The 22,654-nt window shown below is 44.5% G+C and overlaps 1 protein-coding gene across 1 annotated transcript in view; it reads left to right on the plus strand.

The window, feature by feature from the left end:
- LOC121598920 (serine-rich adhesin for platelets-like) overlaps positions 1-22,654 on the plus strand; it is an 83,620-nt gene that overhangs the window by 12,287 nt on the left and 48,679 nt on the right. The window contains exon 3 of the mRNA XM_041926330.1: positions 18,002-18,143. Coding sequence (XP_041782264.1) covers positions 18,002-18,143 — 142 coding nt within the window. The remainder of the gene's footprint in view (positions 1-18,001; positions 18,144-22,654) is intronic.

Below are 22,654 nucleotides of genomic sequence, written 5' to 3' on the forward strand. Positions count from 1 at the left end.
GAGTTCAAATTGAAGCAGTGTATAGAAAAAGCTGGGTATATTTCAAAGATTAGCGAGACTGCTGGAGTTGGGAGATTTAGGGAACGCACAACACTGAAATATTGAAGTATTCATATTCTAATATTCTGGAGAATTAGCACTTTCCATTTTTGTTTCGTTCAACCAGTCCAGAAGCTGTTCAGGATAACAGTTTATTAAAAATCATCGTTACGTTAGATTTTGTCCCTTCTATTTTAACTAGAGCGGGACCTTCAACTGCCAAAAACGAGTATATTGGCTCGCGTAGCTGCTGATAACGCATAAAGCATGTCATCTTAAATGTACACTCTAAACCGGTTTTGATTTGCAATATTGTAGAACAGCCAGACTCCAGTAGATAGCTGAATACGAATAATAGCAAAGTTTGCAGAAGTCATTCTGGTAACATTAGGATGTCTCAGTGTTTTCAAACATTGGTGTTGTGGATTAATCACTTTTCAGCTTGATAAAGCATTCTGGATTTCATTAGGAGGTTTCCCATTGCTTTACAAGATACAGCCTTTTCCGCTAAATTGCAACTCCAAGGCATCAATTTTTGACGGTGTGTATATATCTTTTATGTAAATAACAATCAATCCCATTTTTTTGACCGTCTCTTACCAAACTTCCTTAAAAATCTGGATACATTTTGGAGAAATCTGATGCCATATTCTAACTCTCGTCTAACTTTTCAAGCAAAAAGCAATGTGCAAAATCAAAATATTAGTGAATATTACAGCAATACATACGGAAACACACAATTCCAAAACTAAAACTCCCCAAACTGTGGCTGGTAGTACAGCTTTAAACCCGATTAGCAAGTCTTTTCAAAATGTGTTTGTGAGCTGAAATCGAAATTCCCCGGAGGGTCTAACATGGTGCTTTCAGGCCAGTCTCTGGTCCCGGGTTGTTGGTTTGCTAAACTAACTCGGCGCGATACCCGACGTGATAAGATCTCACTGGGTGTTTTCCAAGTCTAGCAGCTATCGTGAGGTTCGGATATTCGGACATGCCTTCCCAAGGTTAGGCACGCTTGCTTGCATCTCCGTTCAGAGGTCGTTCGATTCGTCACCGAGACGCACACACAATGGATCAAGATCTTCGTCCAGCAGCACGGAGCGGCCCCGTGCGACAGTTCACTCAAGGTAGCGGCGATCTCCCTCGATGGGCCTGTGGTTGTTGTTGCACTACGTCAAAGTCAATGTCTCGTCGGATTTCCGTTTGCACTCCGCGCGATATCGATTTCTCGACTCATTTTGTGTGTGTGTCTGTGTTGATGGGGTTCCGCTCGTGTGGAAAACGTTGGAAAACAGCGTTTGGTAGCGAAGGGCAACCTACTGCCTCCCTCTGTCCCATCCAGTCGCTCTCCAAAGTGAAATGCTGTGGTCTCGGCCAGCATGTTCCAATGGCTCGTCGGTGCGCCGAGAGTCTGCGAAATACCCCTCGCTAGTACACCGCTGGCCCCGCTAGGGTCGAGACGTTCGAAACCGGTCCACCGGACGGCAAACCCCGGGCAAATGAGGGGCGCATCCATCCATTCGGCTTTCTCGTTTGCCTTTTACCACTCGCGGCCGGTTTCGCTCCCTCTCGCTCGCCCAGGCCGGGTTACAACTACCGCCGTTCCTGGTGTGTAAGTGGATGTTGTAGCTGTTGTTGTTGTTGTTGTGTGCGGTGCGTGTGCTTGCCCACGAGCCCACCAAAACGGATTCGATGCCCGATTTCGCCCGCGCGCGCGCGCGCGTTTGCTCGCTCGTCCATTGACTTTTGCAGCGAAACACGATATCAACCAACGAACATATCGGCTACTGACGGCAGTCACTGCCTTCCCCGGCTTCCTTTCGCTGCATCGACGCAAGAACACCCCTTTGCCACACACGCACACACGACATACACAATGTTGGGTGAGCGACATTTTACCCTGCGCGCCTTCCCCAAACCCAAAAACGGCATTCGGTTCGGTTTGGGCAAGAGATCCACCCCAGATATAGCTACTTGCAGCAGCAGCAGCCTGTACAGCCTCCAGTCAAACCTTCCCCCGCTTCACCCTTTCTGGGTGGTATAAAATATCGGACTCCTTTTTTAGGCCGTCCCCAAGTTGTACCACCGCGCACGGCTCGCCTGGTAGCTTGGCTCGGCTTGCATCCCAGCGAGGTGCGTGGGAACTGACGGTGCTGGGGAGCAGACACGAGACTCGTCTCGTGGACCTGCCAGATCTACCATTCTACCCTCCTTGTCTGTCTCTGTGTGTGTGTGTGTGTGAAAGAGTATAAATCATTCACCTCTCATAACTCTTCGCGCGCTCACACACTGCTAGAAAACAAGTTTCCCCGGAGGGCGCTACCCGCGACTGTCTGTGGTCTGCTGCGAGGCTTAGGAGTGGAGCGGGGTGGACTTACGCGGGAAGTAGAAATTTATCATCGCACAAAGAAGTTCGGAACAAGATATCGGAGGCCGGTTCGTTCAAGAGCCTGAGAGAACACAAGGTGTTGTCATGCGTCCAAGGTACAAATTGGGCCTCTAGAACCGCGGTTTTTGAAAGATATTGGGGGAAGGAGCAAGTGGGGATGGCTGGGAGAGATCCTAGACCAAGAACTCGAATCTCCTCCCCAGACACAGGCGGCTGTGTTTGTGTGGGTTGGTTCAAGATACTAACCGATTAGTAGTTGCAAACGGATAGGCCGTGGCTATTACCCTCGTCCCTGGTTGCTGGTGTTGCCTTTGCTTGCGCTCTCTGTCGCCCCCTTTGGGCAACAGGTTGCGGGAGTTGTCCAAAAAAGGGACGGGCCTTCCGTTTGATGTGCGGTCTACTTCTTGGCTGGTGCTGGTGTTTGCGTTCGCTCTGCCCGTTTTGCTTCCGAAAAGGTGTGCGGCGGGCCGGCGAGCCAATTAAAATGCAAACGAACAGAACTTCAGCAAACAGCGACGCGAAATGGTTAGGAAAAGGCTAGAGGAAGTTCTTCGCCCCAAGTCCCCAAAGCAATCTGGGAACAGCTCTCCATCCCGCTTGCAAAATGGTTAACAGCTGGTGAGTGTGTAGTACCGGCAGCTTGTCAACATTTTCACCTCGTCATTCGCTTTTCGTCGAGCAATGGTACTGGGCTTTGGTGTTGCTGGTGAACGTGCGTGACGCGCGTTTAGAACCTTAACTTCACTAACCCAACCATCCGTTTGGCGAAGGTTGGGGGAGTTCTCGAGCGTAATTAGTCATCCCTCCATCTGTGTGTGAGTAAGTGCTTAAAGCAAGTACGCGCTAGTCCCCGGTGTCGTTTCCGTGGCGAGACAAAACACACCAAACGCCCGAGACGGGGTCACCCAATGCCATATTAGGGGGTGGCCGAGTCGCCTTTGGCGGTGTTGCCCGACACGCGATTGACGAGTGAAACACGGCGGCCACACGGCGGTGTGCCCGAAACAGTCGGAGGTGCGTGCTGTGACAGGTGCTGATTCGTTACACACGATAAGTTCTGTCGCTAGTGTTCGAAACCAAGAATAGAATAATCTCAAGCTCTGTGCTGTGTGGTTCCGATCATTCCACCTTAGCAAAAATTGAGTATCCTGAAAAGAAATTCTTGTAATGAATGTACGAAGTTGGGTCAGTTTTTTTTGCTTAAATTATGTTTTCCTAACCAATATTGTTTGTGACCAATCCATAGCACTTGAAGGATTGAAGCCTGAAAATGAAATATATATTCCTAAAAAAACTGATAAGTCATCAAAAGCTCTGTACTTCAATTCTTGTTCAGAAGTATGTAGTCAAACTGGTATTTTAAATTGTTGGGTAAAAATCTCGGGTATTTTTCCAGTGATAAGGGGCTTTTCCTGGGTAGATTTTTTTTGTAATATGAAGTATGGTACAGGGGTTTTGCACGTCAGTGTCTAATGTAAACGGTTGTTATCCACCGCGTGCAAAATGTTAAGTCACATCCATCGGACATCTCACTTCCTTCATCATAATTTTTACTTTCTGCAGCATGATTTTCAACACTTTTGAAGCTGGATTGAGTTTGACAGTTCTTTGTGATGTGTTGAAAATCGTGTCTAAAAACTGAAATTTTAGTAAAAAGCAAATACACCATTCGAAAACTGTTGAAAAATAACTAGGAGGCGTTGAATAATTATGTTTCCATTCTAAAGTGACTTAGAAAACCCTCTAATAGGCATATAGACTAAATATAATTTATAATTGCTATTGCCCTTGGCTTACATTCATTTCCATTTTGAAGGCCATTTTTGTGATGATATTGATTAATCGCTTTGGTAGCTAATTTTATTGTCGCCATATTAAATTAAAAGCATTTGTCGAATTGTCTTTAAATAGTTTTTGGTCCTAATCATTGGTTTAAAACAATCAGAATCGCTTTAGATTTTTGAAAAAAAAGACCAAGATCTTAATTCTTCACCAGTTGAGTAGTTCGTCAAATGCTCTCATAACGAGCTCCATTCGATGTTTTGCCTTAAAACGATAAACAATTTTTAAGCATCTATTGTATTTTTCTGAAAAATAACGACTCGGTAAAGATAATCCTAATACTAAAAATACAAACCAAAACTATCCTCACGACTCCGAACGACTCCGAACGACTTCGGCCGATTCCGACTCTGGACAACTTTGGATGACTACGGACGACTCTGAACGACTTCGGTTGACTCCCGACGACTCTGGATGACTCCGGACTACTCCGGACGACCCCGGACGACCCCGGACGACCCCGGACGACCCCTCACGATTTCAAAAGGGTCAGAATCATACTAGGAGTCTGTAACATAATTTTCGGAATCGGATCGGAGTCGACTCCGGATTTTTGCCAACTTTACCCATCACTAATTACTTCGAGTCTCACTCCCAAAGCTAAACCAAAGCAAAACCAATTCATGTGAAAATGTAGATGTAACGAAAATAACCAATTTTGGGTTGGTAACTTGGTAAAAACGAAATGGATACAACCCCGGTAATAACTCAAAACATAAATACCGTATAAGAAGGAATTCACCCAACGGTACATCACTGATTGCACTTGCTGTGTCCAAAAGATACAAGAAGAAAAATAGGTGCAAGACGCAGACGAATATGTTGATGGATTAAATTATTTCCATACTTGATTTGGCACTTCTGCCATTGTACGTTACGTTACTTTACATTTATGGATTAATATTGAGTAGAAATTCTTACGGAAAAAATTGTATTTCAGTAAAGTTACGTATTCTTATCCCTCGTCCTTGAAGAACAAGCTTGTAGGGAAAGATTTGAATGCGCATTAAGATAGGAACCTTTATTTCACAGGATGACATAACAAGGTAGCAATGAAAGTAGACTAGCAAGTATCAATTTAAATTAGTCATCAACCCTCCCACCCAATCCGGCGCAAGGGGGCAGAGGATAACTGAAAAACAAAACAAAAAATGCTACAAGAGAACAAGTCATCGTTAAGAATGTCAAAATTAAGCGGATTTGTTTTACCCAAATAGGGGAAGGTGGTTGGGAAGAGTGAAACAGAACTTGCTTCGTTTTGGAGCAGGCCGGGTGGGCAATTGAGAGTGCCAGGAATGCTTGCAACTCCCGATAATTATTTGCGTCATACGTTCGTGGGCTTAAGAACTCTAGAAGGAACAGAAACAAAATCTCTTTCTATCTCTCCCTGCTCTGACCAGCTATGTCCACAAAGTAACCCTACTTAAACTCCTGCCCCGCCGAGTTGAGCAACAGGTGGAAAACTTGGACGACTTTGACTGCACACCATCATCGTTTGTCATCGGTCACTTGGCATAACGCATCGTGTCGAAGTAAGACCAGTTTGTTGTTGTTTTATGGCACCCGTGAAAGGACTCGTAACTCATCCGGTTCAGCAGTTCCGTCGGTCACAGCTTCCGCGTTCAGAGCGAGTTCACGGTGATTCGACGCCCTCCTCCCAGCCGGGAGAGCTAGCAAGGATCCTTTTACGGCTTTCGCTAAGGATCATCCACCGCCTGGGAGTGGACCTCCAAAAACAAAAACGGGCCTATTGACTCTCGCCCTCTCTCGCACTTGTGACGGCGTGCCATGTGTATGTTTCAAAGCGTGCATTCGAGACACTCGAACGTTGACGACACCATATGTGGCGGCTGTCTGTAGAGTAGCGCGGGTTCGAGGTTCCCGCCGCTTGGCCGGGGCTACGAACTTTGCCGACCTGTCCGTGACCAACCGGGAAGCCTGTTTGTGTTGTTGTTGTCCACACGTATACACACAGACACACACATCCACGGAGGCACCAGCGAGAGCTTCAAAAAACCTGAGACAGATTGGCTCCGGTGAGTGTGTTGCGGTTGTGGTTCTTCCGCCATACATGGAGATCGCAAGCAAAAACGTTTGATAGGCGAGGAGAAGGAGAAGAAAGAGGCAGTGTATGATAGAGCAATAATACTGAGACAAGACAACCCACGCGCCTCTGGAATTCGATGTTTATCTTCCCTCTTTCGTTATCTCGCTCTCTTCAGCTGGTGCTTCTGATCGCTCGTTTTGTTATTAAAAAAAGAAGAAATGCAAATTGTTGGAATGTGGCCATGTTTTAAAATTTTTAGTGAAACAATAGTTTTTTTTTCTTATTTCACACTAGAGTCACTTTTAAGCTGAAGTCGCCCAGTCGGAAAACCCTTACGATCGCTCTACAAAGCTTTCCTTATCGCTCTGAAAGCTTAGCAGCGCCATCTATTGAGTGTGCTGCCGAGATACTGTCGCTTCCGCATTTGACTAACGGCGCACAACTGTGGGAAAAAAATCTCAGAAATGAAGCAGTAGAAAGAAAAAAAACAACACACTGACCATGACAGCTCAATTGAAGTCAATCAATCAAACTCCAACTCATACTAATGAAAGCTAATGCGATGCGGAATAAAAAGAAAAAGATCATAGTTTTTTCTCGTTTCGTTCGCCAACGCCGACGATGATCGTGCGTTTCGCGCTGTTATACGCCTGGCGTGTATGCAATGCGCATCGCATGGTGATCGGTCGCACTTGCGCTTGCTCGCCTCATTTGCAATCGCGCTGATGGTTGTAGTTCAAGGTTAGCCCGCCGCGGTCGGGCGCTAATGAGCCGTACGAGCTTCGCGAAAGCAATCGCACCAAGAGACAGGGTTCGTCGCGCGTACACCTTTACAATATAGTAGGAGTATTTTTTGAAACCATTTTTTTCGAATAATAAATTTAATCATGAATAATGAATATATTTTTGAGGTGAATAAATAAATGGTAATAAATGATTAACAAGAATGTTATAAAACGACATTTAATTTAATTTTAAAGGTCCTGAGCAAAATTCTGACATCATACATTTTATCATACAGTTTTATTTTATCTCAGAGTTATTGGTACGAATTTCGGGGCTGTCGCTATGATACAATCGTCAACTTGTACGACTGAACAGCTTTGCCCGCCGTGGGCACAAGCCGGTATGGCCGCGAAGGTCATTATGTCAATAAGAAGTAGTACGAATTTCGCAAAAAAATTGGATTGAGTTCTCCTTACCCAATTGACATTTTAGAGCTCGAAAATCGGGTTATCTAGCCATTTTCTTTAAACTGGCGTCTTAAACTTCCCTTAAACTGCATCAGTTTAAATTACTTTTAGAACAATCCCTTTAACATTGACTGTGATATGGTTTATCGTTGCTTTCTTGTCTATCCTTTGGGAAATAACGTTACTAATCCTTATCACTGGTCGTATAGTCGTTTTATACCTAAAACCACCGAATTTTCACAAAATCACGCCGCACGAAACGTGTCTTCTTGTTTAGTCAACTATTCAAGCAAATGAATCTAAAATGAATTGGACGCCATCATCATCCAATAGAAGAAAGTCATACGCACGCACAAACGAAATGTTAACGCTTTCAACACGGGTTATCATGCACGAATTTTTGGTATTTCGAGCACCATTCGAGCAGATTATGGCTAAAAATTTAGAACAAATGTCACTTGGGTAGCGAATTGACTTGACATCTTCTTTAACGACTAAAATTATACTACGTTACAGATATTAATTCAAACACGCAACCTCTGTAACGATTTAACGTTTAGCGCCTAATTAGCGAGCTGCTCTCCGCTCTCCGCGCAGATGGGTGTGCTTCGCAAACCGCTCAACTGTACAAAGGAACATGTTTGAAGCGATCAAATGAACGACATGTCGAAAAAAAAAGAAAAATACAAATACAAATAAACAAACGATCACTGTAGATCTTTTTAAAGGGGTTTCTTTTTCAAACATGTCCACATTAAATAAGCATAATGCAAAAGAAATCCAAAATCTAATTTTACAAAGTCAATTAAGAAATGAAGTAAGAAAATAATCAGGAGTGTTATAATGACGAACCCATTATGAAACGGTACACTTTAAACAACATATCATGAACAAATCCAATAAATTCCAGTACTACTCGCCTTCTATCTACTCTTTGCTTAATCCTCATTGTTGGGCGGAGGGAGACATCCATAATAGCATCATAATAGCAACCCCAAAACATAGACGATCGGATCGGCAAAAGTTGTTTATTTTGAATGGTGGGAATAAGAGATGCTCAATCGTTCTTCCGCAAACCTTGTCTGTTTGTTGTTGTTATTATAACTTTTTGATGATTGATTGATTTGGTCGTGTTCGTACTTTTTTGGTTTTTTTTTTGTGATTGATTGTATTTATTGGATTATTGAGCGTGCGTCGGAGCATCGAGTTTTTGGTTGGGTAGTGTGTCTTTTGCCTCGTTCAGCTAGAGACCGGATCTGAACCCCCCCCCCCCCCAGCAAGGTATTGTGCCCTCGGAAGAAGGAAGTGAAGGAGCACCAGCTGCATGCGGGGGCGGACAAAAATATGTCACCAGTTTTGGAGCGAATGTTGGTGCACACCTGCGCTTGGAGCTGGCTGATGGGGTAACTTTGCCTCGTTTGGGTCAGTTACACCAACCGGGCCATGGGTGTACGAACGGACCGGCCGAAGATGGACAGGGTTGAGGGTCAGCACAAACTGGCTTCCGTGTAGTTTCCAAAAGGACCCGCCGTTGTGTGGTACGGCGATTTTTTTAAACGTTAAATTATTTCATTTGTCTTTGATTCCTCTTTTCTGTTTTATTGTGGACGATGAAAAGATGTTAGCATTTTTTGTTGTGCTGGCTTGAGCTCTTTTCTATTTTATTACAATAAAATAACAAGACTATTCTTAATTCTCACCCTGACACATTGAATTCTAATTCGAGCGATCTAACTGGCGATGCCTGTCGAGAGTTGTTGTTGTGCGCTGATGTAAAGATTCTGAATGGCTGCAGTCATGCTGCAATTTTACATGTTTTTCTTTCGTATTTTTTTGTGTGAGTACAAATAGGAAACTCCCCCCTAGTGCACCATACGCTACACTTGCTTTGCTGGGTAGGTGCTTTGTTCCAATTGCTAGGTACGGATTTCAACCCACTCAAGGCTCCCAATCATTCGTCTTGCGCGCCGTGGCAGGGTCGGGCAATAAAATTTCAAACATCGAGCAAGCAATTAAACAGCGTGCCAGCGTCATATTCCGGCGCTGGCAGTTAAATCGCTTGGCGTAGAAAATTTGTGCTCCAGCTATTTTGTTTATCCGAACGGCAAGAAGGGTTCGACAATGATGTCATTGTCAATAGCCCGGCCGCGATACATGATCGCTGACCGACTGGAGCGAGATACGGCGTGCGTGGGGAGTGCAAAGCGGGAATAGTGTTCCCTTCGCTGCTCGCTGCATCCTCCGGATATATTCGTCGGCTCAGAATTTTCAAATCCGAGCGTCCGCTTATCGTTGCCTTACGGGGCCCCGATCGGGCAGTGCCGGAATGCCTAGACAGTAAAACTCAAGTGTTCCGGTTTGTTCAAGGAATTGGACCGTTGGATGGGGGAATATGTCACGTCCCTAGCGCTCCGATTTGATACGGAACACTTCTGTGCTGCTTAGTAGCGGGAAGCTGAAATCAGACTCCTGCAAAATAGGCAAGAATGATGCGTATCGCAAACAGGAAGCTACAGCGTTCCTGCTGTATCTTTAGTTTCTTTATCTTCTGTTGCTTAAACGCTCTGGTTGCTCGACTGGCAAAGTCAGCATTTTCATCGCTAGCCTTGTTAATCATTTCCTGACTCATCATCTTTGCATATCGCATTTAGACCGTGCTCGAGCCCCAGTAAACAATCTTAAGCTGCTTTTGAACATTGTTCTACTATAAGTAAACATTTGACATCCAACTGAAAAGCGGATGTCTATCTGAGCGTGGCCATCTAAAATATTTGCTTTCTCCAGAATTATAATTGCTTTCTCCAGTACCCAGGCTCGCTTTTTTAAATGTTCATTTTGTTGCTAATGAGTTAAGCTCGTATTATTATTATTATTATTATTATTTATTATTATTTATTTCATATTGTCAGCCGCCTAGGGTTTCACAATAATATGTCTTACAAACTAAGGAAGAAGGAAGTGTTAAGGATGAGAGGTTGATGATAGAGACAAGGACTCAGAAAGACGAGAGCGAAAACTGGACAAGGGGACGTGGTAGTCGAACAAATCATGAGCTTCATTAAATGCTGCGCAAGCTCTCAAAAATGGATCTCTCTGACCAAAAACAGAACGGCGGGAGGGGATAAAAATGGGAGGCCTGTCGCGGAGACGACGAGAAGGGACGTAAATAGGAATGGAGCTGAGGAGCGAAGGAGCATCGATATTGGAAGTCAGGAGGCTGGCAATGAAGTAAGACTGCGCGTGTGAATGCCGGGATTTGATTTCCATCAAGCCCAACATACGACAGCGGAGAGAATAAGAGGGCACAGATGCATTATGTCCGTGTAGAAATCTACGAATAGCGATACGCGTAAACTTCCTCTGCACTCTCTCTAGTCTCTGCATAGCGACACCTCCAGCCGGGGCCACACAACACTAGCGTAATCCAGAATAGATCGAACCCAGCAACAGTAAAGCGCCTTCAGGCATAGCGGATCTCTCAACTCAGAGGCAAGACGAATTATTAGTCCCAACGCTTTGTTCGCTTTAGCAACGACATGATTGATCTGATCCTTGAATGTGAGGGAGTCATCGAGCCAAACACCAAGGTCCTTAATAGAAGACTCTCTAAAGATCTGAGTTTGACCAAAAAAGTAATTCCATGTAATTTTCCTGTTAGGACGACCAAAAGAGACAACACAGCATTTAGGGGGACAAAGCACTAACCCATTAGACGAGCACCAAGATGAAAAATTATTCAAAAAACTCTGAAGCGTTTGACAATCAACAATAGAGGACACAGGAAGAAATATCTTCAAGTCTATTTAATAGTCCATAAATAATTTTGGAGGTGGTTGATTGTGAAATGTTTACACAATGTTCAAAAGCACCTTACTTGGGCTCGAAAACGGTGTATCTAGCTACTCGTTTGCTGATTAATTTTATTTGTACGTGTGCTGTCATCCCTTCACAACACGCTGATCGTATTATACTTCCCACAAACGAAAAAAGAAAAGACATCGTGCCACAAGCAACATGATACGATAATTTTATCACTTGCACGTCCATCCTGTCAGTTTCGTTGCTATCGTTGAAATGGAAACTTTTCCCGGTCGGTGTATGTTTTTTTTTATATCAGGGATGAAAAACAGGAAGCTGCGGGCAAAAATAACGCAAATAAAGTAGATTTGATATCCCCATTTGATGGTGTCAATATCATGTGGAAAAGGGGATTTTTGAAGCATGTCGAAAGATGCCTTTAAAAATTCCGAAATGATGGCACAAAATTCAATTAAACGGAACAGCCAAAGACAAAAATTTGGCACAAAACATAATGAAATGATTCGACAACATCTCCTAATCATGATTGCTTCCAGCATTTGTTCCATCTGCTTGTCGATGTCGTCAAAGTATACCATGTTCTTCAAAAATAGATTTGACTTGCAGTAACCTTTTCGATAAAGCAATATTACCACACGTGTGACTGCGGTTCTAGCAACATGCTGCCCACACGGATCCTAGCCTTGCTGTCGGGACTTTCAAAGGCCAGCCTCCATTCCCTCACCTTCACGGTACAAAAATATGGCTAATCAAAGATCTAACCGACCGTCCGACCGGGCAGAAAGTGTTGTTCAACCTCAACCCCAGGCGGGAGGGTGCAATAACAATACATAAAATCTCCCGACGCGCTGCCGATGCAATTGCTTTTCCCGGCGAGCGCTGTTGCGTCTCTCTTCTTCGTGCATGCGGTGTGGTTCATCCTGTGCCCGGGAACAGTGGAGGCCGCCGTCGGGCCGGGGCCGATTGAAATCCACTAATATAGGATTGTTTGCCGTCCCTGGAGGAACGCAGCGCTCGGATCGGAAGTGCATATACACGCGCGGTGTTTTGAAATAGTGTGCAAAGGCATGTATTTATTAAACTTTCTCGTCTCCTGTCCAATCGTCACCCGTTCGCCATTTGTCGCCGTCACCTTCGTTGTGTGTTTGCAAGCACTAAACTTTATAATTAGCACTTCTTGTTGAGCGCAAGGATTGAATGAAACGTTCCTCAACGTCGTGTCATGCTCACAGTTGCGTCCGATTGTGTCGATTGCTAACGTCCGGTACGGGTATGCGCTGCTGTGGGGCTGCAGCGGAAGAGGAGCAGAGAGCAGTGGTGTTGCCCTCGTTTAACGATGGCAAAACTTCGTTCGCTGATGGAAAACTTTATCTGCTCGCTTCGACAAACGCATAACGCATTGCGTTTTGTTCTGTGGTGCACTCTTTTTTTTTTGTTGCATCTGCACGAAATACGGTGAGCTCTTGCGGGTAAAGCAGCTACGTTTTTTGTGCGTCGGCCAGCAACTATAGACGCACACGTGTGTTCTTCCTTTGCATATGTGCTGCGTCGCGACTGGAACGCAACAACACTTCTGGGACCATCAGGAACGGTAACTCATAAATCCTGCAACAAGGGAAGCGTATTCTCTAGACCAGTGGTGTCCAACTATGCTCCGTGGCGTAAAAAGACGTGGCCCAGGATTTTTTTTAAATAAATGCTTATTACTATACAATTTTTTTTTCCATAATCAAGATTAAATGTGTAAGAGGTATATGCGCAGAACAAGAATTAAAAATATTTGATCAACATTCATTTGAAATATATGTTCTCAATATACGTGGGCCGAGGTGTGGTCCGTAATCCTAAACAGGGTTGGAGAGCACTGCCTTAGACATCCAACACGGGTTTCGACTCGGGTTTGGGTGAACGTAAAACATGCGGATCGGTTTTTAAGATCAATGCCCGATGCAATTATGGCGACGTTCTGGCGGAGTTTTATTTTCCTTCCGCTGCCGTGGCGAAGCAGATGAGAGATGCTGGGCAAAACGGCATCCCGCTTGACGGATGTATGACTAACTGTGCCGGTGATGGACGCAGCGATGGGGTATGGAAATGAGTGTTGTAAAATTGATTGAATTTTTCATGCCTTTATGCCGCTGTGCTTTACGATGGGCCGCGGCCACTCCGGCTAACAATGGGTGAGCAAATGTTGTTGCAATGAGGGGTGGCGGCGCGGGTTGGTTGCGTCTGAAGTGTGGTAGCAAAGGCTCCAAAATGGTACAATATTTTTTAATTAATATTTTGAAATACCATAGGTCATTTGTGACCTATACCTCGGGTCCTACGCCAAATGATAAGATGTTCGACAACGATCCATTACGTTGCGAAGTTTTACAACAAAACGAGGACGCATCTGGAAGGGTTTGCTGCTGATCGTTAAAAGAATTGTGCGTTGCTAAACGCAGCCGGAATGATTTTAAAAGTGTTGTTTTGGAGGTGCCTCGGTAGAAATTAGAAGGGTTTGGTGTATTGTATGTTGCCCCTATCGGTTAGGTTCATCGATTTACCGATCGAATAACTGACCACTTGTGTTTAGTACTGCTTAGCTTGAATGACACAACAGTGTTACATTTATTGGCACGTGCGGTAGTGTTCGCTACACTGTTCAACTGTCGATTTTCGTTACACACTGTTCAACTGTCGATTTTCGTTACACAAATGTCAAGCTTGGCTCGGTTGATTTTATCTTCTAGTACTTTACACAAACCAAAAAGCACAAGCAAATAATGATCATACTTTGAACGCTAGTTCGTAGGCCAATGAGACACAACCACTTGCGAATAAGTTACACAATCAGACCTAGTAGATTGCTTGAACGACACTCGATGCCGTCGGAAGCACTCGTGCCTCGAACGGGAGAAAATTTGGTATCGTATTCGACCATATTTTTTGTTCTTTGTTCCTGCATGTTTGTCAGATGCAACCGACGGATGGGGTAAATGTAAACAAACTAATTCGCCACTTATTTTTTATATCGATAATTTCCATATTTTTGTTAGAAACGGGATAAATATAATAAAAGTTTTGGTAAACTATTGTTAACCTTTATCAAATGCGTCTACTCATTAGAGCTATACAAGCCATACTTGTACCAAAAAGATTCCAAAATGATATCAAAATGTGCGGGTGAATTTTCTCGAATGCCGCACACTAAATACTAGGCCGGCATAATCGCCTCTATATGGTGGCATTCCGTGAAGGCGGACGAAAGGGTGTGTTTTGCTTCTGTTTATAATTTTCCATAATCCGTTCCCCCATCGTGAACCTTAATTGGTCGTCTCGGATTCGGCATCGAGATCGATGTGTTTTTGCACAACGTTAATCTCTAATGATAATTAACAACCGTTGGCTTATCTTACTTGGCCGTCTGGAGCACATTCCGCACTGCACGCTACGGATATTGTTTATTTTTCAGTAGAAACCTAACACTCCAGAAAATCATTAAATGAATGCTCTCAACATTTCACCAACCAAAACAAACTGTGCTGTGAAACTGCCATTTGTTCAATGCTTGCACGCTCCGACATGCGAATGAGTGGTTTTGTCATGCAAGCAGACGATTGGTAAAATCTTTTGAACAGTTGTTTATTGGACTAGTAAACCGTGATTCTCTCCTGTTGAAATGAATGAGCGTTTACTCTATTGCCGTCTAGATGTCGCGTTGTTGATTGTTTTTTTTTTTTAAATTTTATTGTTATTATTAGTCAAAAGAGTGATCGGCAAAACATGCGACCTTATGACATTCTTTTAAGTAAAGCTAACTAACAGTTGTTGACACGTTTTGACATGAGGTTAAAACCACGTGACGAACGGCGCTGGAGTATCAGCAAAGAATGATAAACTGTAAGAGCGGGAAGTAAGCTATGGAAACTGGTGTTGTAAACTAGATTGAATCGGCCGATGCCGATAATTGCCAAATAAAGTTCAGCTTACTAAAGTAACAACTGCAATCAATAGTGTCACAGCGACACGTAATTACAAACAGCTTACTGAAGGATGCTGTCAGTTAAGTAACTTACAATGCATATTGCATTGATGGCTCATCGCCATCGCTCTCGCTGGCGTGTTGCAATAAATGATCGCATCGAGTTGATGATTATATGATAGTTTAAATCGTGCCACGTGAGCGTGTCACCCCAGACACCAAAGTAGACGAGACCAAAGGTCTGAAATAAGTGTACGGAAGTGAAGCTTCTGATGAACGAAACAACACTTAATTCAAGTATTTGAATTTAACAAAAAACAAATCTTGTTAGAAAAATTTACAAGTGAGCAGGGGGCATACGGAATGGGCGATTTATCACCGTGACGAATCATTCACGTTGCCGTCGGCGTTGCGCCGATAAAGGATGCCGGAACAAACCGAGCTACAGATCCCTGGACGACTCATTTGATGTGAACCACGACAGTCCGGACAGCAATGGCACTGAGCACTGCAGCTAATAAAGGCATAAAATTGCGTTGGAACTCTTGTGTTGATGCGGCACTGAACCGAATCCCGGCTCTTAGTCATGTTTGGTCATGGTGCAGGCAGTTAAATGTTTTAACCGTTGCTTTCAGGGTCGTTCTAGGGTTTCTCATAATGTTGGGACACTTTCTTGGGACCAGCATTGGAATCTATAGCACGTTGGAAATTCATATTAGAAATTCCATGGAGTCGACCTAGAATTCAAAATAATGAAGAATAGAAAAATAAGAATTTAGTAACTGGTGACGTATATTCTGAACCCTTTTTCGATATCGTTTCTATGACAATCTACCGCTTGTTTGAGCTGGTCCCATAGCATAGTCAGCATGGGATAACATTACGCCTGATGAGGGATAGCAGAAATCGTCGTAAACAGTGCTTCTAGTGGTGTTTGACCTACGAAGTGACCAATGAATAATTGGATCCAAACAGGTACACCTACTAGCTACCGTTCCGTCAGCGCCAATTGCTCCCAAACTAGCACAGATCGATAGAAATACACAAACATTGGTGAGTGACGTTTTGGCGTCCCTAGTACGCTTTGCTCTCTGGTCTCCTTTTGTCACATTCGACATGAAAAGAAAGGGTCACATGCAAGATGGTTATTATTAGACGTGTGAGACGCACCGTGCCTGATGCCTAACCAAGCCCGCTCGCTTTCCACTCTCGCACAGCAGAACGAATTTGGGTAGCAACGTTCAAGCGTGTTCCAGTCCACCAGAGATGACCCCGTGGCCCTTATTTTTCTTTTCAACAGTGGTTGTACGTGTGTATGTATATGTGTGGTTACTTTTAGGTATAGGTAGAGGCACCGAACGTCCTTATTTTAAGGGCAAATCCTCCGTCGCCATCGAATCGTGTGGCAGCAGTTCGACAGCACTGTTTGCAAACATGGAGCAAATTTAATTACAATACTAATTGACCACACACATATCGACGAGAGGGTTTTGCAGAATGCTATCCTTCACCATCACCATCCTTTAATGCGCATGATATGACACACCAGCAACAATCTTTTTTTTTTTTTTTATTCTGAGTGAAGGAATTCTCGAGAGAGAAAAATCCCCCCGCCCAGTTGTGATCTTCTCTTGATGCGCAGGACTCGTGCCGTGCAGTTTAAAAAAAAACATCTAATTAAAACGTGTGTTTGTATGTATGTAGGTGAGGGGTGGTGGAGGATTTTTTTAGAGGAAATGAATCAGATCCCCTCAACTGTTTCCTTTAACTCATTATTCTTGCCCATTATTCGGCAACCTTCAGCGCCGAAGACGTACTGCGGTTGTGTTGAATAATTCAAATCACTTTCACCACGTCGCTGTGCGTGCGGTGAACCTATGTAACACCGACCCGTGCTACCACCTCCGCCCCATTCCATTGCACTACCGATTGGGAGTGATCCGTTTTGGGGGAGAGTGTGTGTGTGTGTGTGTTTTTTCCTCTGGCGCGCGCAAGGCTGTTGTTTCTCCACCGTTTCGATTGCCGTTTGTCCGGCGCGGCGAGTCCTCGGAGATCCTCTCGCTCGCAACCAAGAGGCGGGGAAAAAAACCCTACCACAAGGCCACCTGTCCTGGCAGGCACGCCCACACCCAAGGTCCACGAGGCTCTGGCGATCAGAGCGGCGGCGGTGAAACTATCCCAATTCATCATTGGCGTGCGCATTCCGCGGTTTGACGGGTTCGCTCGTGGTCGCAAACCTGGCGTGCCAAAGTGTTCTCCTCCTCCAGGGGATGGGAGCCGACTAAGATCAGCAGTTGCTTACCAATCGTCCTTGACGCCGTGTGCTGTGCTCCGAGACTGCTGGGAAAAAGGATTGCCAAAGCGAAGTGTTTGTTGGTGTTAATTATTTGGTAACTGCCGAAACCACCTTTGGAAATGTCTAAAATGCTGGAAACGGTACAGGCTAGATGCCGCCAACTGTGCCAGCGCTGCAAATGTGCCAGGTGTGTGTGTGTGCGTGTCTATTTGGCAGTTTACTACCCTAATATCCTTTTCAATGGGATGGAGGAAGCGCTTTGAGCGATTCTTTCAATGTTTAGGCTTTAGACAGATTAGTGATATTTAGTAAGATAAGATTTAGATACACTGGTGACACCAATACTGTTAAACTTAGTATTCTAATTGTGTTTTTGTTTGATTTTTTTTATTTTTTTTATTTACACGCTTAGCAATCCGGACGCTGGCCGATGGGAGCGTGAGCGCAACAACGACCCTGAGCTGCCCACAACGTCCCGTGCCGCTGTCCCGCTTAATCCTGGTCGACGCGTCACACGCCTGCAAAGGCGCCAGGTGGAACAGCAAGAGGACCAGGTAAGTCCACGACTTTGTTCCAGCTTTCTATTTGCTTCCAACGTGTACGCGAAAAACCTCCTGCAAACGATCATACTGAGGAATGCGATTATCTGTCACACTCAATCAATTCTATCACGCGCCTAATCGGGTGCAACTCTTGCTTGTTACGTTTGTTGTATTTTTTTAATTATTTTATTTCCCTTCCCCTGTCCTGTTTCCTGCGTCATGTTGCTCTTCTGCCGTTCGCTAGGATGCCAGGATTGCTGGAGCAGGAAACTGGCTGGCTGGTTTAAAAATAAAATCGAGCTCACCCAGGGAAAATTCCCGAACCGCGTCGTCATCGACCCACACACACACACACACAAACCCGCGCTCCTGTACACGATATGCAACAGGTTGCACTGATCCTCATCGAGCGATTTTAGCGAGTCTGCTGGTTTGTTTGCAAACCAGCCTCGGCTATCAATTGCAGATGGTGTTTGCGTTTGGTGAGCTTCTGCTAAAAGCTTCTGTTCTGCCCGCGCACCTTTTTGGACATCTTCAGGAGGTAATGGAGGAGCAGCAGGGAGGGATTGATTGTGTTCCCGCGGCTGCTAATGGATTGTGGCAGGCGTGCGTACACGCTTTGTTTGATGCTTTTCTTCCTGCCCGAGAGCAGCCCAGTAATGGATTGATTTTGTAGCGACATTGCGACATGTGTCTGTGTGTCTGTGGCGCTCCATTGCGGAAAATGGACGACGGTTGCGGTTTGTTTTCATTGATTGTTATTTATTTCACCACGAGCGGTTTCTTTTGAAAATTGCTCAATGTTTTATTTTAGTTGTTAATTATTACTTTTATATTAATCGAACGCAAGCCAAACGACGAAGCTTGCACTCCATAGTTAATAGCTATGAATTAATTTTTACTGTCAATTATATTCGAAATTCGCGATGCCTTCGTTTAGAAGCCAGTTGAATCTATCTTTAATTGTTCCGGTGCGTTCCCTCAATTTTCAGCAAATCGCTGTGTTCGGTGCTCGGTTTAATTACTTCTATTTCTGTCAAGTGTATCAAGAAAGTGCAGTTGTAAGTGCAAAGTAAGCTAGAAAGAACCCTAATGAAAATGACGGCCTTTTGGCAGGCTGTGTGCAAAATGTGTCTAAAATCTAAAATATTACTTCCAATTAATTTATGTAAAATTAAACATGCGATTCTTTCCCTTGGTGTGGAAGCTTGACTGTGTTTTACCGAAGTCTATCATTTATGTTCACGGCTCCCAAACTTTTTTGGTTTGGTCATGTAGGCGGATTCTGTCAAATACAATTTCGATATTCAATGCTGCTGTATCCCGCTTTTACGATCCCTCCAAAAGACGGGTTCGTTTCCAAGCAAAGCTTTTGTGCGCCGAAGCCCACCGAAGCACCGGCGGTCCTTGTCCACTATTGGACTGTTTCGCTGCTGGCTCGTCCATCGTTCGTCCCGGTTGTGAGCCCATAAATTTGCCAATTGGAATTTCAGTCAAAATGCAGTTTTGAAGAAGGCGACCTTCATTCTAGACTGTCCGCCATATCCCAGAACACCGAAATGGGCTTGAAACGTTTACAGCCCGCATCAATGGTATACGGATTGGGTGCGGTAGAAAAAAGTAATTAACGTGAGCGAGATGGCGAGCAAAATTATGAGTGGCGAGTTTCACACGAGTTGGACGGATGAAAGATGAGCAAAGACGCGCAGCCAATGTGACTGTGACGGACACACATATCGAACTTTCTGTTGCTTCTCCCGTGTCGGCTGAACCCGTCCTGGAAGCTTTATAAATCATGCCGTTTTATGATCCACATTCGGCGGGGTCTGCTCGGAGCAATTATGCGAAGCAATGCCATAAAAATCGTCCAGATTTGATGGTTTTAGTTTTTTGTTTTGCTTAAGTTTCGCAAAAATATCAGCTTTAGTGCTAACATCAGCAAACAAGCTTAAATTCAACTTCACGCTTTGCCCCAGAACTCATGTTCTTTTTTTGGTCAGATTCCTAGCAGCAGACAAATGCATAGAAAAGGAAGAGTTGGGCATCCGTTCTTGATTTTTATTTTCTAATGCCACTGCCACTCTCAACTGCATTTCCCATCACTTTCTATCGCTCTGTAGCGTGCACGATTCGCACCTTCGCTATCTTCTCTAGGTGCATTGAAATTCCGCCCACTTGCGCCGAGGGAACTAGGAAGGTATCCTGCGACGGAGGCTATCGTTTTTACCTCGTCCTTTTAAGTTAGTGGTCGCCATGTTCAAGTTCAAGTGTTGTGGTTGCTTTATTTTAATTTCTTTTTGTAAAAGGTTTTTGGGTGAACTCTGGGGGCCGAGAAGCCCTTCTCGGTGGCCGTATGGGTGTGTAGAAAAGCAACATCCCCCCCCCCCCTCCACGCATAGAGACACGCATTAGGCGGTGATCAAATTTTAGGGGTGACCCAACACACGACACGGCCCCGAATGTCGCTTCGCGATTTGTCTCTCCGTTCGGCCATTAAATTCCTTGCAAGCGTATGTTTGCCAGTGTGGTGGAGGAGGGACAGGGCTGAACATTGCGGTAGGATGGTAAATACTTGTGCGAGTTCACTAGAGATAGTGTCAGTGGCAAAGTAATGGCCGCCAACCGACTGTAGTTGAGTTGTTGCGCTTAGACAATTAATGGTCCTTTGAACCGGATTTTGTTTTGGTTTTGCGGCTGTTGGATGTTAATTATTATTTGGTGCTTAAACTTATTCAATTTTTCAACATGGCATTTCAAAGCATTGCCGCGTTCACCAGCAACGATCTCTACTGGCTAATGCACGCATCTAGTACGAGTGTACGTGTATTCTTATCGGTAACAAACGTTCACACCACTGTCACGGATTAATCGCTTTATCTCGAAGAAGAGCGTATGCGTGCGTTCTTTGCTGCCTCGCCGACAATTAGCTAGACCTAATTGTCGTTTAATGCTGCTGCCAGTGGTATCGAGGTGATAATCGGCCGTGACAAAGTTAGCCCCCATTCGTCACACATCCATGTAGCTAGTCTACCGACCCGCTCTTGACGGGTGCCGACCGGCTAGGCCCTACTGTTTGCACTTTCGCACATTCGCTTCTGTGGCGACATTTTAAAAATAGTCCGTGAAGCTGCGTTTCAAACGATGCCGATGGCGTTTCCCACTCTCCCCCTCTCCCTCTTCATCCACTCCTGCCAAGGCCAGAGATAGCAATGCACGTGTGTACACCTGGAAAATGTTTGCTAGCGAATGGGAAGAAGTAGCGTAATGGAGAAGGCTCCAAACGAAGCGTCTGGGAACTCTGTGTCCTATTCCTGCGTTTCCCTCTATTCGTGTCGAATGGCGAGCACATGGTGTGGCGTACTGGCATGGTATAGTGGCGCAAAATTATCCAAAGCAATTGCCATTGCAGGAATCGATTGCAAATGCACCCTGTGCGTCGATGTTGGCAACTTGTTGCATGTCTGATTTCACCTTTTTGGTGGCACAAACGGCAGCACACAAGAATGAAAACGTCGGGACGGGCGATCCAGTGCCGGAAAATAGGCATCGTGTTGTTGTCCTGTTTGCAAGTTGAAAGTGTAGTAAAGTGAAGTTAACCGGAACCATTACCACATTATTGGGCCTATTTTGTGAGTCAAATGGAAAAGATTCAAACAAACCAAAATTTTAGGACCTTTATGTTTTTTAAGACTTGAGTGTATTTTTAAGACTTGAGTGTTACAGATAAGTGTCAAAAATGCTGATTTACTAATATGATCATGAAAAAAATCAAGAAATCACTAAAAAGTTTGTATAATAACAAATTTGGGTCCGTGAGTCTAGGTTGGTTTTGTTTGACTCACATAATTGGCCCTTATATATTTGTTGTTGTTGATACCAGTAGCACACATCCGGGAAGATATTGTGCGTTGGTAGGCACGTTTTGGTCGCGTCAGAGATCCTGTAGAGAAAGGGCGTCGAAACCAACCCTTTGATTTGCCTGGTAGGAAGCTCCAGAAGGCAAAGAAGTGGAAATACAATCTTGATCGTGAACGACTTCTGCGAGTTTGTATGTTTCAGCAGTTGCAGGGTGTTGGGTGTTGGGTTTGGAGTTGTCTTGCCGATTTGATGACGTTGACGTTACAGGATGTACGTTTCATTCTCTTCGGCATGTCGGGGCGATAATCGGAATAGAGATGACATTTTTTACACAAACAAATGAACCATGCTTTTCAAGATATCAAAACACAACTGCCAATGGTGTTGGCACAATGTAACCTTGCCATAGTAGTGCCATTGGATCATGCGCATCGGAGCCTCACGCGAACGCGAAGTTTCAAAAAAATACATATTCTTCTTCCATTTTTGTTTGCTTGTTCAAAAGGATGTTTCTGTTCGTCTGTTCCTTGCTGCTGCGGTACCTTTTTGGCTTCCCTTTATTGTTTCGCACCCCATCCTCCCACCTTTTCAGTTGCCGTTAAGCCTAAGGTACGCTGTTTTCCTTTCTTCCCTGCGAAAAAAACCCTCCACTTTCGCCACTTGAA

This window comes from Anopheles merus, chromosome X (assembly GCF_017562075.2).
Source record: "Anopheles merus strain MAF chromosome X, AmerM5.1, whole genome shotgun sequence".
NCBI lineage: Eukaryota > Metazoa > Arthropoda > Insecta > Diptera > Culicidae > Anopheles > Anopheles merus.